General features: G+C 47.5%; 1 protein-coding gene across 4 annotated transcripts in view; it reads right to left on the bottom strand.

Annotated features, from left to right (window-relative positions):
* Pwwp3a (PWWP domain containing 3A, DNA repair factor) overlaps positions 1-6,606 on the bottom strand; it is a 34,485-nt gene extending 27,879 nt beyond the window's left edge. The window contains exons 1-4 of one of the 4 annotated variants that reach the window (XM_045135230.1): positions 6,568-6,606; positions 4,526-4,652; positions 3,543-3,628; positions 2,267-2,337 (exon numbers count right to left, since the gene is read on the bottom strand). In XM_045135230.1, the coding sequence (XP_044991165.1) occupies positions 2,267-2,337; positions 3,543-3,628; positions 4,526-4,582 (214 nt within the window). In that variant the 5' untranslated portion in view covers positions 4,583-4,652; positions 6,568-6,606. Of the gene's footprint in view, positions 1-2,266; positions 2,338-3,542; positions 3,629-4,525; positions 4,653-4,829; positions 4,924-6,359; positions 6,381-6,480; positions 6,502-6,567 lie in introns of those variants that run through there. The other 3 variants (XM_045135232.1, XM_045135233.1, XM_045135231.1) reach the window with 3 other exon arrangements.
* Positions 6,607-17,213: the final 10,607 nt, after the last annotated feature.

Genomic DNA, 17,213 nt, shown 5'->3' with positions numbered 1-17,213 from the left:
CCAGTAAGCAAAGCATTTGCCATGTAAGCATGAAGACTGAGTTCAGATCCCAGGACTAATGTTGGTGTGGTTGGGCATAACTGTAATCCTAGCCACAGGGGAGGTGAAGACATGAGGGTCCCTGGGGCTCACTGGCCAGCTTGTCTAGCCTAATTGATTAGCTCCAGGCCAAGGAGCTAAGGTAGAAAAAAATAAATCAGATGTAGAGCAATTGAGGAGGATAGCCATTCTGACCTCTAGTCTCCACGTATGTGCGCGCGCGCACGCACACACACACACACACACACACACACACACAAAACACACGCAGACCAGGCAAATAAGTGCGCGCGCACACACACACACACACACACACCACACATTCCAGCTAAATGCTAGGTATGTGTTGTACACCTGTAATCCTTACTGAAGAAGCTGAGGCAGGAGTTCCAGGCCAGCCTGAGCTGCATAGTGAAACTTTGTCTCAAAAGCCAAGCAACAAACATAAAAAACTCAATAAGACTAGAAGTTTCTATCCCAGCTATCCACCCACAGCAATTCACATACCCCCTCAACCCACAAAAAAAAGAAAGAAAAAGAAAAAAAATAGAACTGGTTCTGGGGGAAATTTCTGGAAAGGCTTAAGAAAGCAGATACAAGCTGGGCATGGTGGCACATGCTTGTTATCCCAGCACTCAGAAGGTAGAGGGAGGAAAACCAGAAGTTTAAGGCCAGTCTCAACAACATAGTGAGTTTAAGGCCAGCCTGGGCTACATAAGACCCAGTCTAAAAAAAGGGGGGTTGCCTGGAAAGATGGCTTAGCAATTAAGGCACTTGCCAGCAAAGCCAAAGGACCCAGGTTTCATTTCCTCAGTACCCACATAAGCCAGATGTACAAGGTGGTACGTGTGTCTGGAGTTTTTATGCAGCAGCTGAAGGCCCTGGTGTGCTCATTCTCTCTCTCTCTATCTGCCTCTATCTATCTCTCAAATAAATAAATTTAAAAAATTTTTTAATTAAAAAAAGGACCAAAGCTAGGCATGGTGGTGCACACCTTTAATCCAAGTACCTGGGAGGCAGAGGTAGGAGGATCATCATGAGTTCAAGGCCACCCTGAAACTACATAGTAAACTCCAGGTCAGCCTGGGTTAGAGAGAGATCCTACCTCAAAAAAACTACAAAAAATAAAAATAAAATAAAATAAAAATAGGACCAGAAAGATGGCTCAATGGTTAAAGGGGCTTGCTTGCAAAGTGGCACATGCATCTGGAGTGGCCCTGATGTACCCATTCTTCCTCCCTTCCTCCTCTTTTTTCTCCCTGTGCTTACAAATAAATAATAAATAAAATTTTAAAAACTGCTGGGGGGGGGTACAAGCCTTTAATCCCAGCACTTGGGAGGCAGAGGGAGGAAGATCGCAGTGAGTTTGAAACCAGCTTGAGACTATATAGTAGATTCCAGGTCAGCCTGGGCTAGAGTGAGGCCCTACCTCGAAAAACAAAAACAAAACAAAACAAAAATTTAAAAAGGAAAATAAATGGGGGCCAGGCATGGTGACACATGCCTTTAATCCCAGCACTTGGGAGACTGAGGTACGATAGCTGTTAGTTTAAGGCCAACCTGAGACTAAAATAAGAATTCCAGGTTAGCATGGGCTAGAGCGAGACCCTACCTCAAAAGAAAAAGAAAAAAAAGGGCTGGAGAGATGGCTTAGCGGTTAAGCGCTTGCCTGTGAAGCCTAAGGACCCCGGTTCGAGGCTTGACTCCCCAGGACCCACGTTAGCCAGATGCACAAGGGGGCACACCCGTCTGGAGTTTGTTTGCAGTGGCTGGAGGCCCTGGCGTGCCCATTCTCTCTCTCTCTTTCTCTGCCTCTTTCCCGCTGTCGCTCTCAAATAAATAAATAAAAATTAAAAAAATTAAAAAAAAAAAAAAAGCTAAAGAGGTGGCTCAGCGGCTTGCCTGCAAAGGCTAATGGCCTGGGTTCTAGTCCCCAGCACCCACATAAAGCCAGATGTACAGAGCGGCAGCGCATGCATCTGGAGTTCTAGCAGTGGCTAGAAGCCCTGGTGCACCCATTCTCTCATTCTTTCTCTTTTCCTCCTCTCTCTCTCTGATTGCAAATAAATAAAAATATTTAAAAGAAAAAAAAAAGCAAATCCATTTTTTCTTCTTTGTTATTGTTTCCCACGTGACAATGGATGAGTCTTCTCCAAGCCACCCAACCCAGTTCTAGTGAACTCTGTCCCCCAACAAAGCCTGGTGGTGGCCTGACTGCAGCCCTTACCCAACAAGGCAGCGATATTCTCGATGTGTGACTTCTGTAGGGCCTCCACAGCCGAGCTCTTCACCTGGATTCTGGGAACACAGACCACATTATGTGCCACAGGCCAAGGTCACTAAGACACTTTTCAACCCACCCATCTGTCTTCAGATGATAAAAAGACTCAGGACTCTGCCCCTCAATCTCCTGGTGGCACCAAGTCAGTGCGTGAGGGAGGCAGCCAGGACCTGGTGGGTGTGGCGTGTTTTATTTTTAATTTTTTTTCTTCTTTTAAGACACAAAAGGTTGGTGGGAGTTAAGAATAAAAATAAATTCAAAGCTGGGCATGGTGGCGCATGCCTTTAATCCCAGCGCTCAGGAGGCACAGGTAGGAGGATCACTGTGAGTTCTAGGCCACCCTGAGACTACAGAGTGAGTTTCAGGTCAGCCTGAGCTAGAGTGAGGCCCTACCTCGAAAAACCAAAATAAATTAATTAATTAATTAAATTAAAAATTAAAAAATGAATTCAAATTGTGACTTTCATGAGGAAATCGGACTTTCAATGGCAGAGTCCCCTTTGTTGAGGTTTCAGAATAGAAGGTAATGTCACCAGAGTTGTTTACAGCCCAGCAGGCGCGTTTTACTTGAAAAGGAAGCGCTTCCCTTTTAAACTCAAGTATTCAATTACCTTCCCAGCCGCAGGGAGAGTGGGAGCTGGGCCTTGTGGCTCTCAGGATGGTGGTAGGAAGGAACAGGGTGGGGAACCCCCACTACAAGTGTCCAGGGGGCTCTTTAGAGGTGGGAATTGTCACGTCCAGCCAAGGCCACCCTCCCACACCATCATCCTTCCAGAAGACCCACAAGGGGTCACCGGGTACAAGACAATAGCATCCTACCCCCACAGTCGCGGATGTGCGGCTCAACAATAACGCTGTGACAGGTTTGAAAGCCCAATGTCACAAAATCACAGGGCCTGCATACAGCATTTGGAAAAGACACAAGAGATCCTCAGAGGGAGGGTTTGGATCCCGGGAATAATTCTTATTTATCTACCTTTCAGACCATCTCCTGTGGATCTCAGTGTCCTGTTTAAGACATTCAACTTGAAACTAGTGTAAAATAAAATCAGTGTCCTCACAAGGCCATTAGCAGCCCCATGGTAAAACACCGTAACTCCAGCCAATATGCCTTTAATAGAGGAGTTCTTTTTTTTTTTTTTTTTTTTTTTGAGAGGCAAAGTGTTAAAAAAAACCTCAGACAGAAAGAGAAAAATAGTATTTAAAAAACATAACACTTAACTTTTCCTCTAGGGAGAGGATTTGAACATCTAGAAAGAATTCCTTTTTTCTTTTATTTTTCGTTGAAGTCTCGGTTCTGGCCAAAACCTACGTTTAAAAAGAAACAAAAAAAAGAAAGAAAGAAAAGAAAAATTCTTATTATAGAGGCAAAATACAAGACGCAGTGTGCGAATACAAATTACCAAGGACTTCTCGAGGTAAGGTGTGTGAACACCGGATGGAATAGACCCTCGGGGGTGGGGAAGATCATTCAGTGGGTAGAGTGCTTGCCTTGCAAGTGTGAAAACCAAAATTCGGGTCCCCACCACCCAGGTAAAAGCTAAGTGTGGTAGCTCATGCCTGTAATTTCAGTGCTCGGAAGGTGGAGTCAGGAGCCTGGGGGCTCCCTGGTGACTACTGTAGGTTCAGTGAGAGTCCCAGTTTCAAAGAGATAAGACAGTGTTCCCAAGGACAAGGTCCTCTGACCTCCACATGCATTCACACTCATATAGACAAACATACAGAAGCCAAAAAAGAGAGTGAGTGAGAGAGACAGACAGAGAGGGAGGGAGTGTGTGTGCAATTAATTCCCTTTGATTGAGGCAGGGAAATAGGAAGCACAGGAGGCCTAGAGGCCATTCCAGGCTAGGATCCTCAGTACTCGCCTCCAGCGTTTTCTGCTAACTTGCTGGGTGACGTGCCCAAGCACCACCGGTATCTCAGGGTTTCTAGCCTTACATGCCTTTGTATTGCTGGCGGTGAGTATTTTTTCTCTTTCTTAGTGTGAAATCAAGAATGACTCTCCCAGAAGCAGGACCTTGTAAGCACTCGACCAAAACCCAATTTAGCCAAGGACCCAGAATCTGTGCCAACAGATCCAGGCGCCAATCGCTCAGGTTCAATTATTTCGCCCGAGTTGCTCCAAGGAGCTGAGCCTGATAGAGATTTTACTTGTCACCCGAAAGTCATTTCTAATTCCTGAAATTACAGAAGAGTGGCTGTCACCTTCGCGGGCCATAATCGCTCTTCCCATCTGCAGAGAACGTACTTGGCATCTGTCATGACGTGGACTCATGTGGCAAGAAGTGAGGGTTTGGCACAAAGGGCTTCAAGATGTGATGCCCGAGTTGTCCTGCAACAAAATTCGCACAGTGCTTCATTTAAGGCCATTGCTTGTCCCAAGCTCAAGCAGACAGGACCCCAAGTGGCCTCCAGGAGTTAGTTCCATCCTGAAACCTCCCACCAAGAGGCTCAGACAAAAAGCCCACGGACAAAAAACACAGAGCCAGGGACCAGGGGAGGTGCTTACATTGCTTCTCTTGAATATAGGTCCCGCCCAAGTTTCCATCCAGACTACCCTCATATCGAAATTATTTTCGTTTTGAGACAGGGTCTCACTGTAGCCCAGGTTGACCTGGAATTCAGTCGGTAGTCTCAAGGTGGTTTTAAACTCAAGTCGATCCTCCTACCTCTGCCTCACAAGTGCTCGGATTAAAGGCGTGCACCACCACAACTGGCTTCTAGGCCAGATCTATCTTTGTTTTGGATTTTCGAGGTAGGCTCTCACTCTAGCCCAGGCTGACTTGGAATTCACTATGTAGTCTCAGTCTCAAGCCTCGAACTCACAGCGATCCTCCTACCTCTGCCTCCCGAGTGCTGGACCCGGCCAGATTTTTTAAAAATACTTAAGAGGCAGGCAGATAGAGACCAGGTCCTCTAACCACTGCAAACAAACTCCAGATGCATGTGCCACCTTGTGCATGGGGCTTTATGTGGAATCAAATCTGAATCCTTTAGCTTTTTATTTTTATTTTTTTTATTTTTAAAACACTCCAGAATAGGGGCTGAGGAGATGGCTCAGCAGTTAAAAACACTTGCTTGCAAAGTCTGCCGGCCCTAAGGTTTGATTCCCCAGTACCCACATAAATCCAGATGCACAAAGTGATAAATGTGTCTGGAGTTCATCTGCATAAGCAAGAGGCCCTTGTGTGACCGTTCTTTCTCCCTCAAATAAATAAATACACATTTGAAAAAAAAAAAAAACACTCTGTTGGAGATGGCTTAGCAGTGAAAGGCACTTGCCTGCGAAGCCAAAGGACCCAGGTTCGATTTCCCAGGACCCACGTAAGCCAGATGCAGAAGAGGGTCCACCCATCTGAAGTTCATTTGCAGTGGCTAGAGGCCCTGGCATGCTCATCCCTCGCCCCCCCAACCCCCGTGCCTATGTCTCTATGTCTTTCTCTCAAACTGTGAGCTACAATAAATCTTTCCTCTTAGCAAAAAAACACCACTTCAGAATCAATTATTTTGGAGCTCGGTGCCTCCCTCCAACTTCGATAGGAGGCATCTAATCCATCAAAGATTCCAACTGGCCCCACTGTGGGACTGAACCACTGACACAATGGACAACCAGACTCCCAGGCTGCCACGACCCTAGATAGACGGGGACAGCTGCAAACATTCACCATACCCCTGGCAGAGGCCACCTTGGCTAGGGACAGAAATGGAACAAGCAGAGATGGGGGTTTCGATAGAAGACAGGCTGCAGACAGCAGGAGGGGGCTCAGTAGGAACAGAAGTGGGTTTATATCCACAAGAGGGGGTTCTCAGAAGCAGGAGGGGTTTCAGGCCTCAGAGGAAGGGGATGGTCAGCTGCAGAAGTCGGGGTTCAGGCAGTAAACACGGGCTTTGCAGAAGGAATACGGGCCCAGGACACAGAGGGAGATGGGGAAGCAAAGACTAGGGTTTGAACAGGAAACACAGGCTTCGGGCTGCAGAAGTTGGGGGGTATCATGAAGCAAATGTGGGGTCCAGGCTGCAGAGAGAGCAGACAGCAAACCCAGGGCGCAGGCTGCATGATCGGACCAACTCCGGCCTGGCCTTCCTCCCCAGGCCCCGCCAGGCCGCGCCGCCTCACTCCCCGGCGGACCTATGGGCTTCAGACCGGGCTCACCGCGCACCTCGGCCCGCCCAGCGCGGCCCCAACCCCAGCGCACAGGCCGCAGCCCAACGGACCCGCCCGACAACCGCCCGCCGCCCGCGCTCACCATCCGCTGCGCCGCTCCCCGCGGGCTGGGGGTGGGGCCAGCCTCGCAGGGACGCCAAGGCCCGCCCCTCAGCGCCCAGCCAATGGGGCACGCCGGCGGCTTCTCATAGGCCGCGCCCAGACAGCTCAGGCCACGCCCACCCCGGCCGGCCCGCCAGGCTGCCGACTTCAACGCGTGCGCAGAGTCCCCTGGGCCTCGGGCGCCTGCGTTTGCTGGCGGTACTTGGTTTTCTGTCCAGTCAGACCCCAGATTTTTTTTTTCCTGAGAGACCCAGTGGGAAGATGGACGCCTCACCGAAGCGTTTTCGTTCGCTGACAGGAATGTCTTCCAGAACCTTCTGGAACTTTCTAGAACCTTCCAGATCTAGCTGACCTGATTTCTACTGTGGAGACGGGTTCTCGAGAGTTCATCCCACATGGGGGCACGGCGTCAAGTCCAGGGGCAAAGTTGGGGTGTGGGGCAGGTTCTCAGGTGTCCCCAGCCTCAGTGGGCCTTTAGGACAGCCGTTCAATTTAAAATTGAATGTTTCTTTTTTCTTTTCCTTTTTTTTTTGTTTCTCCAGGTAGGGTCTCACTCTAGCTCAGGATGACCTGGTACTCACTATGGAGTCTCAGGGTGGCCTCAAACTCATGGCAATCCTACCTCTGCCTCCCAAGTGCTGGGATTAAAGGCGTGCGCTATCATGCCCGGCTCGATGGGTCTTTTTATAACCATTGTCCAGGTTGAAGCAATGCAGAAAGACTTGAACATGGTGGCGCAAGCTTTTAATCCAAGACCTCAGGAGGCAGAGTTAAAAGCCAGCCTGAGACTACAGAGTGAATTCCAGGTCAGCGTGGGTTAGAGCAAGACCCTACCTGGAGAAGCCAAAAAACAACAAAAAAAGATTTGAACTAGCTGATAAAGGTGGGCTGCATCCCTAGTCCTGGCTAGTCAGTCAAGAGTGACAGGCAGAGAGGCTCCATGGAGCCTGGCTAGTTGGGCTTGCCACTCACTCCTCCCAATAATGGATTCTCTTGACATGGCTGCCATGTAGTGTCCAGGTAAGTTGTCCCAGGGTTGTCTTCCTCCATTCTTTCTGGCAAGGCTGACTTTACTCCTTGCTGGCTTGGGGACAGAGCTAAAACAGAAACTGGAAACTTGTTGGGTGTGGTGGCATTCGCCTTTAATCCTAGAACCCTGGAGGCTTAGGTCAGAGGATCACTGTGAGTTCAAGGTCATACTGGTCTACAATGAGACTGCCTCAAAGAGAAAAGACAAAGGGGCTAGAGACATGGCTCAGCTATTGAGGCGCTTGCCTGCAAGATCTAACTGGAGTTTCACTTCACCAGAACAAATGTAAAACCAGATCTATAAACTGGCATGCGTCTGGAGTTCTTTGTACCAGCTAGAAATCCTGACTACTGATCCTGTGTGTCCCTCCGTTCCTCCTCCTCTCTCCTTCCCTCCTCCTCCACCTTCCTTCTTTTTCCTTCTCTCTCTCTCTCTCTCTCTCTCTCTCTCTGGGGCATGGTGGTAGATGCCTTTAATCCCAGCGCTCAGGAGACAGAGGGAAGATCACCGTGAGTTCAAGGCCACCCTGAGATTACATACATAGTGAATTCCAGATCAGCCTGAGTTAGAGGGAGACCCTACCTTAAAACCTCTCCCCCCCCCCATAAAAGGAGGAAAAAATAGTGGGAACTAGATGTTCCCACTGAGAACCATACTTCTGCTGCAGGGAGCCAGTTAACCAGCCATCACAGCCATCCATTAACCCAGGAGTCAGGTAACCTGTATATCTGTTCCCTCATTTGCTAGTCAACTCATTCATCTGTTAGCCAACTCCCCTTAACCATTACATGCATCATTTAACCTGTTCACTGTTCACCAATGCATCCACAGTTCATCAGACAACCAATTCATTCATATAGTATTCAGTTCACCCAGTAACCATTCTCCAGTTAACCTGGTCATCTGTAGAGAGCTCACCAATTAAATTGTTCATCTGTTAGCGTATTTACCAGTTAACCTTTCTCCACTCAGGAGTTAAGTCGTTCATCCGGTAAAGCAGTTCTTCCATGAACTCATTAGTTAACCTGGTCATCAGTTATAACCAGTGAACCCATTTGTCCTGACTCGGGTGATTTCCTTAGTGTGAGTGTTTCTCACATAACCCACTCATCTTAACTTGCTCATCAGGTGACATCTTTCATCAGCTTAGATGACCAGACCTGCCTATGCCATGCATGAGGTAATCCAACATTGACTTCCTTTGCGGACCCATTTCTTGTCTCTCTATTATTTCTTTCTTTTTCTTTCTTTCTTTTTTTTTTTTTTTTTTTTTTTTAGGTAGGGTCTCACTCTAGCCAAGGCTGACCTGTAATTCACTATGTAGTCTCAGGGTGGCCTAGAACTCACAGCGATCCTCCTACCTCTGCGTCTTGAGTGCTGGGATTAAAGGTATGTACCACATGCCCGGCACTTGTCTTTTAAACTGGAATCTCTTTTGAGAAGCAATGACACCAAGTGACCAACCTCCCATGTGCAGGGCTGGCCACCTGCACAGAGCTGTAATTGACATCTGTAAAACTGGGTGGGGACACAGGACCTGTGCAGATGGGCAAAGTGGTTTGGTGTTAACAAGGTGAGGGGACAGCCCAGGCTCCTGGTGCAATCCCCTTATGGCCTCATTAGGGCCTTGGATAGCAGAGCCAGGGCACAGGTGGTCTCCACTCAGGCAGTTTTGGTATTCTAGTTCACTCATTGGGGGTAAGACTGTTACCTCTCACTTCACATTGTCTGTCAAACACCTTGCCTGCATTTGGACACTCAGAAACTGTTATTTCCACCATCAGAGATCTACCTGGTGGGTAGAATTAGGCGATCCCCAAGGTGTGTGAGCAGGGAAGATTGGTCCTGGAGCTGATCAGCGTCACATTAGTGATCGACGGTATATACTTGCTGCCTAAAATACAAGGGGAGAGAGAGATATTTGCCAATCTCTAGTTACAAGAGATATGGAGCTATTGACAGTGACAAGGTTTTAAAGCCTTACCTTAGCAGAATGGGCTTCTTTCTTCCAGGGCCTTGGGCTGCCTTAGACATCATCCCTTGGCGCAACAGGATCGTGATGGCTCAATATACATCCACATTTGTTCTTTAGTTATTTTGTGGGGGACTGGCGAGGTGGCTTAGCGGGTAAAACACTTGTCACACACAAGCATGAGAATATGAGTTCAGATCAGTAGCAAGCGTGCACGCGTGCACACACACACACACAAAGCCAGGCATGGTGGTGGGTCCCTATAACCTTAGCTTTGGGGAGGTAGAGACAGGAGGATCTCTAGGGTTCACTGTCCCTTGTCTCCAGAAAGGTGGTGGAACCTGAGGATGATACCCAAGGTTGTCCTCTGATCTTCAGAGACTTGCAGACACATGCATGTGCACACACACACACACCCCAGTAAGTGAATGGTTGTGGTCAGCTGGTTTGCCTTGGTGAGCAAAATAACAGAGAGGATCTGGGCTCACTGGGGAAGACTTTGAATCCCAGCTGCTGTTCCAGCACTTGTTTGACAGTAATAGAAATATAAACATGAACTTACTGAATGCCAGGGGCTCACAGGGCTGGTGGGACTACCCCATGGCTGACTCTGTAGCTTTCAGAATTGTGAGGAAATAAATTTCTTTCTTCCTTTCAGTTTTTATTGGGGTTTTGTTGCTTCTGCATGTGTCTGTGTGTGTCATGTGTGCATATGATGCATGGAAGATGACCTTGGATGACATCCTTCTCAGGAATGACATCCACCTTTTTTTTTTCTTCTTTTGTTTTTTCCAGGTAGGGTCTCCCGCTAGCCCAAGGCTGACCTGGAATTCACTATGTAGTCTCGGGGTGGTCTCAAAGTCACAGCAATCCTCCTACCTTGGCCTCCCAAGTGCTGGGATTAAAGGTGTGTGCCACCACACCTGGCCCCTCATCCACCTTTTTTGAGTCAGGTCTCACAGAACCTGGAACTCACCAGTTAGGCTAGATTGGCTGGCTACTGAGCTGCAGGGATCTTCCTGGTGCCACATCCTTAGCACTGGGATTACAGGTGTCTATCACATGCCTGGCTATTATATAGGGGTTTTATTGTTGTTGTCATCGACGTTTTTAGTTTTTTCAAGATAAGGTCTTGCAGGCTGGAGAGGTGGCTTAATGGTTAAGGCGTATGCCTATGAAGCCTAAGGACCCAAGTTCAATTCTCCAGGTGCCATGTAAGCCAGATGCACATGGTGGCACATGCATCTGGAGTTTGTGCGCAGTGGCTAGAGGCCCTGGTGTGCCCATTCTTTCTCTCCCTCTATCTCTAATAAATAAATTCAAAAAAATCTTTAATTGAAAAGAAAAAGAGATACCATGGGAGGGAATATATCCCTGATACTGAAAACCTACAACAGGGGTAGTCATGAGCCCTAGGGGTGTGACATCTATTGCTGTCTGGCTAAATGTATATACTATGCTCATCAAACTACCCAGTAAGCACTTCTCTTCATGTTTATACCCATATGTTAATGCTACTCTCACTTTTGGCTAGAGAACTTTCTCTTTTCAGATGGTAGTGACCTTAGGATGACTCAGAAGCCACCATAGTGCTGAGAAGAAGTGACAGAAGAGTGCTCAACTCTGAAACTTCTCTTTTTTTTTTTTTTTTTTTTGTTTTTTTGAGGTAGGGTCTTACTCTAGCCCAGGCTGACCTGAAATTCACTACGGAGTCTCAGGGTTGCCTTGAACTCATGGCGATCCTCCTACCTCTGCCTCCCGAGTGCCGGGATTAAAGGCGTGCACCACCACACCTGGCTTAACACTGAAACTTCTCTATCACACCTTCCAAGGCTTAGGGTGCATTGTGGAAGAGATGGTGGAAAGAATGAATGTAAGAGCCAAAGAAAGGGTAGGACTCCTTACAACGTGCTCCTCCAGACACAAAATGGTCTGGATATCCATGACTTCACAGTGCCTGACGCTACCTACACAAGACCATCATAATAGGAAGAAAAGATCATGACATCAAAATAAGAGAGACTGATTGAGAGGGGGAGGGCATATGATGGAGAGTAGAGTTGCAAAGGGGAAAGTGGGGAGGAGAGGAGGGAGGGAATTATCATGGGACGTTGTTTACAATTATAGACATTGTCAATAAAAAAATAAAAATTAAAAAAGAGAGATAAGGTCTTGCTCTAGCCCAGGCTGAGCTGGTGCTCACTTTGTAGTCCTAAAACCAAAACAAAAAAACAATATATATGTATATGTGTATGTGTGTGTGTGTGTGTGTGTGTGTGTGTATGTGTAATTTGTATGCAGAGAGAAAGAGAATGGACATGCCAGGACCTCTTGCCACTGCAAATGAACTCAAGACACATACACCACTTTGTGCATCTGGCTTTACGTGGATACCGGGGACTCAAACCCAGGCAAGCAAGCTTTGCAAGCAATGCCTTTAACCACTGAGCCATCTCTCAAGTCCCCATTATATAAGTTTGGGGATTAAATTGCTGTCCTCATACTTGAGGGGCAAGCACTTTACCCACCAATCGGTCACTCCAGCCCTTGTTTTGTTTGGAATAAGGTTTTGCTATAGAGCCTGGGCTGACCTTGAACTCTCAATCCTCCTGTCTCAGTCTCACCAGTTCTAGGATGACAGGCATGCACCACCACACCTGTCTCAAATAAGGTTGTGTTCTGGGTCCCAGGTAGACATCAGTTCAGGGGGACTCTGCAACTTAGTAGTGGAGTGACCACTGAGGCTGTCACTGTTTCCGTGGGCATAGCCACTCCCATGTGGCAAGCTGCTGACAGTAGTGTAATTAATGGCCTACAGTTGTGTCCATCCCCCAGATGCTGGCCTGCTGGGGATCTGCAACTGTGTGTCATTCTTTCTGGGATTACAGGCAATACAGGGAAAAATTAATTTTGCCAGCTGCCATCAGAATTCATATTCTGAGACGCAACTGGGCTCACTTAGGAAAATACCTTAATTAGTCCCGGGGGTGATGCGCAAGGCCCCGAGGACAGGAGATGAAAAGGGCCTATGAAAACCCAGCCTCTTCCTCCTCCTCCTCCTCCACAGGAGGCAACTGGGGCAGTTGGGCACTGAGTGAGCAGAGCTGTCAAGGGGTGGGGACACAGCGGCAGAGCAGATGGTGTTTGAGGCGACCTCAAGTGTCACATTCTTGGGTCCACGTGCTGTGATGTGGGGCTGGAAGGTTATCTTTAAGCTGGACCCACTGGGCATAAAGAGATCTTGAGACAGAGATCAGCTGGACCAACACTAGGACCTACAGAATTCGGCCTGCAGTTAGCTGGACCTGGGCATCACAGATGTCCCAAGGGCACTCATAGGTGCTCAGCCCATGCATGTACATTAGGGGAGGATGGCAAGGTTGCTCTAAACCCCCAGAGAGATGGGCTGGCACTCAGTGGGCAGAGGATTCATCTAGCATGCACAAAGCCCTGGGTCCCATAACCAACACTGCTATAAGAAAAAGAAAAAGGAAACCTTGGGCTGGAAATTGGTTAAGGTGTTTGCCTGCAAAACCTACGGGCCTGGGTTCAATTCCCCAAACACATAAAAGCCAGATGCACAAAGTAGTGCATGTGTTGAGTTTATTTGCAGCAGCAAGGGGCCCTGGAGCACTGTTCTTTCTTTCCCTCTCTCCTCACAAATAATTCAATAAAAATACACTTTTGCTTTGTTTGTTTTTCAGGATAGGGTCTCGCTATAGCTCATGCTGACCTAGAATTCACTATGTAGTCAGCTGGACACAGGAGGGCCTTCATGGAGGAGCCAATAGTCAGGATCTCTGTGTGTTTCCCGCTTACCTCTGGTGTGGCTGAAGTGACTACCCTCAGCCTGCAATACGTCTGACATTGTAGACATAAACAAAAACTGTTCCACTGCCTTCATATTGCTAACCCTTAGCTAATCTGAGAGGCGCCTTCCCTGGTCCTCAGGAAAACCTGGGTGGGGGAGTCCCAGGCCCTTCAGGGTGCCAAGCAGCACCCCAGGCCAAAAACACCCCCAGTGTGACAGCCACACATGTTACTAGACACTAATCTGTGTCCCCTGGGGACAGAATTACTCCCATTGAGGAGCTGAGGAGATGGCTAAGCAGTTAAGGTACTTGCTTACAAAACCTGAAAGCCTGGACTTGATTCTTCAATACCTACATAAAGCCAGATTCATAAAGTGGGGTGTTTGGAATTTGTTTGCCGTGGCTACAGGCCCTGGTGTGCCCATATTCTCTCTCTGTCTCTCTGTCTCTCTCTCTTTCTCTTGTCTTTGTCTCTATTTGCAAATAAATAAAAAAATATATTTTTTTAAAAGTATTACCCTCACTGAGACCCTTCTGGGTGAGGAGATCCCAATAAACTCTGCATTTCATGGTCAACCTGTCTGGTCCTGGGATGCTAAGTATTGCTAAAGGTCCCCAAGGGATCAGAGTCAACCATAGCCATGTGCTGATGGCATTCTAGATCCCCACTTATTCCTGGCAGTAGCTACTGCCCCATATTTTATTCCCTGAGGGCCCTGCAGGAAGAGCTTTGTGCCCACACATCTTGTGCACCCCATGTGCAACAATAAGTGGTAGAAAAGCCAGCCTTCTCCACAGCAGTGCCCATGCACAGCTCATTCCTCAGGGCTTCTCCATGGGAGGTGGACACACAGTGGGAAGGCTGGTGGCCTACAGGATAGGAGAAAGAGCAGGAACACTCCCACTATTGCCCTGTCTCTCCACCACTAGCCCCTGATGACCCCAAAGATGCCCACTTCCCTGCTTACACAAGACCAAAGCCCAGCGTGCTGCGCCACTTGCTCCAAGAATGGCATACTGCCAGTACAATGTCTTTCCTCAAGGAAATACAGAACGGGGTGACATCCATAGTGATTAGCACATCTCCAAGGAGATGCTAGGGGCTCAGCTTGTGTGTCTGCCTGAGTCCCAGCCAGAAACCAGATCAGAGCTGGAGAGATGGCTTAGCAGTTAAGGCATTTGCCTGCAAAGCCAAAGGACCCAGGTTCTATTCCCCAGGATCCATGTAAGCCAGATGGACAAAGTGGCATATGCATCTGGAATTCATTTGCAGTGGCTGGTTGCCCCTGCGCATCCATTCTATCTCTCTCCCCTCCCTCCCTCATCCTCTCCCTGACTCTTTTTCTCTCTCTCAAATAAATAAATAAAAATATTTTTTAAAAGAGAGAGAGAGAGAAACCAAACCAGGTGTGGTGGTGCACACCTTTAATGCCAGTACTCAGTAGGCAGAGGTAGGAGGATCGCCATGAGTTCAAGGCCACCTTCAGACTACATAGTGAATTCCAGGTCAGCCTGAGCTAGAGTGAGACCCTACCTCAAAAAAAAAAAAAAAGTAAAAAAAGAAACCAGATCATATCCATAATACTGTCCTAGTGACCTACAATTTCAGGGATTCTAGATTCATGATTTCAGAAACCAAGAATCCAAAAGTTTTACATGGGGCCTTGGGGAGAGTCCTTTGGGCCTCTCACAGAGCCTGGGGTTTCAGGTGCCCTGGGCTGATGGGCTTGTTATGCTAGTCTCCAGATCCACTTCATAGAATTCCTTGTGGTTTTCTCTCTTTTCATAAGGACAGCAGTCTATGGATTTAGGGTATCTTTTATTTCCTATTTTTAAAAATATTTTTATTTATTTATTTGAAAGAGAGAGAGTGGTCACACCATGGCATCCAGCCACTGCAAACAAACTCCAGATGCATGTGCCACCTTCTGCATCTGGCTTACATGGGTCCTAGGGAATTGAAACTGGGTCCTCTGGCTTTTCAGACAAGTGCTTTAACTACTAAACCACCTCTCCAGCCCAGGGTGTCTTTTACTTACTGCCAATACCTCATTTCCAAATAAACTCATCCACAGCTTCCAGGGACTTACCAGCACTCTCACATATCTTCTGAGGACACGAATTAACCCATTACGTGTCACAGTGAGGGCTGGGGGCGTGGTCAGCATTAGATCTCCTGCCTAGAACCCACAGTGAGGGCTAGGGGCATTGTCAATGGTAGAGTGACAGCCTTGAACCCAAAGTCAGGGCTGCAGGCGTGGTAACCAGTAGAGCTCCTGCCTAGAACCCACAGTGAGGGCTGGGGGTGTTGTCATTGGTAGAGTGACAGCCTAGAACCCACAGGGAGGGCTGGGGGCATGGAGAGCAGAAGAGTGCCTACCTACTCTGCCCTAGGCCTGGTTCCACTGTCACCTGTCAACCCAAGGTGGATTTGGGGTGACTAAGAACTTGGGGTTTTCATTACTGGGTGCAGTGGATTGCCTAGACCATTTTGGGGAGACCAGAGAGGAGAGGCCTGTCTGGAGTGGAGGCAGTGGATATGGAAGCTGTGTCCCTGTGTCCCTGTCAGTTTCAGACAAAGAAGGAAGTTCTGGGAACAATGTGAGCATGTGAGGGAGACCTTGAAGAAAACAAATAAAAGACAGTCGTAGATTACCAATGTCTAGGGGAAGAACAAGGCAACAGAAAAAAAATAGAAAACAAAAACTAGCCTTAGAGATTTTTTTTGAAATGCAAATGATACTCTGCAGCCAGCCCCCAAATGCCTAATAGTTAAAATGAAAGGCTTTTAAAAAAAATCAAAGGCAACCAGGATGCGGACGGGATGGGGCCAAATCTGTGACTCCTTGCGGAGCAGACACTGCTGACGGGGCTGGGGACAGGGACAGTCTCCACAGAGGAAGAGAAGCCGAGGGGATCACAGAACCACAGCCGCACTCAAAGAGGGACATGCCAGCCAGGTCACTTTCTGAGTTGGCGTCTCCTCCCCAGCCCTCTGTCCCCCTCTGATCATCACAGCACACAGCGGCATGTGAGGAAACATCTCACACTGGGTAGAAAATTCTTGGCTTGTGGCAATGTGTTTTTGAAAAGCGTTGTTAATGACACCACCAAGCTCAGAATTTCCTGCATTTAATACAAGTGGGCCCAAAATACACAGCCAAAGACCATTAACAGCACAAGTGACTATCTTCTCCATCTGCAGCCTGTATAGTTTCCTGTTGCTTCTTGAGACAGGGTGTCTTATAACCTAGGCTGGTATCAAACTTGCTATGTAGCCATGGATGACCTAAAACTACTGATCCTCCTGCCTCTACCTCCTGCATGCTGAGGGGACAGATTTGCATCACAACTCCATGTTTATGTAGTGCTGAGGAGGGGACCCAAAGCATCATAAATGCTAGGCAACTGTCTACCCATTTAAATATAAATAAATATAAATATAAATAAATATATATATATACACATATATATGTGTTTATATTTAAAAAATATTTATTTATAGCTGGGTGTGGTGGTGTACGCCTTTAATCCTAGCACTTGGGAGACAGAGGTAGGAGGGTTGCCATGAGTTGGACGTCACCCTGAGACTACATAGTGAATTTCAGGTCAGCCTGGGCCAGAGTGAGACCCTACCTAGAAAAAATATATACACATATACATATACATATACATATACATATACATATACATATACATATACATATACATATACATATACATATACATATATATATATATATATATACACACACACACACACACACATATATACATGTATGTATGCATTTGCAAGCAGAGAGAGATAAAGA

This window comes from Jaculus jaculus, chromosome 15 (assembly GCF_020740685.1).
Source record: "Jaculus jaculus isolate mJacJac1 chromosome 15, mJacJac1.mat.Y.cur, whole genome shotgun sequence".
NCBI classification, from domain to species: domain Eukaryota; kingdom Metazoa; phylum Chordata; class Mammalia; order Rodentia; family Dipodidae; genus Jaculus; species Jaculus jaculus.
The sequence above is the reverse complement of the archived record's forward strand: the minus strand, read 5'-3'. Positions and strand labels throughout refer to the sequence as shown.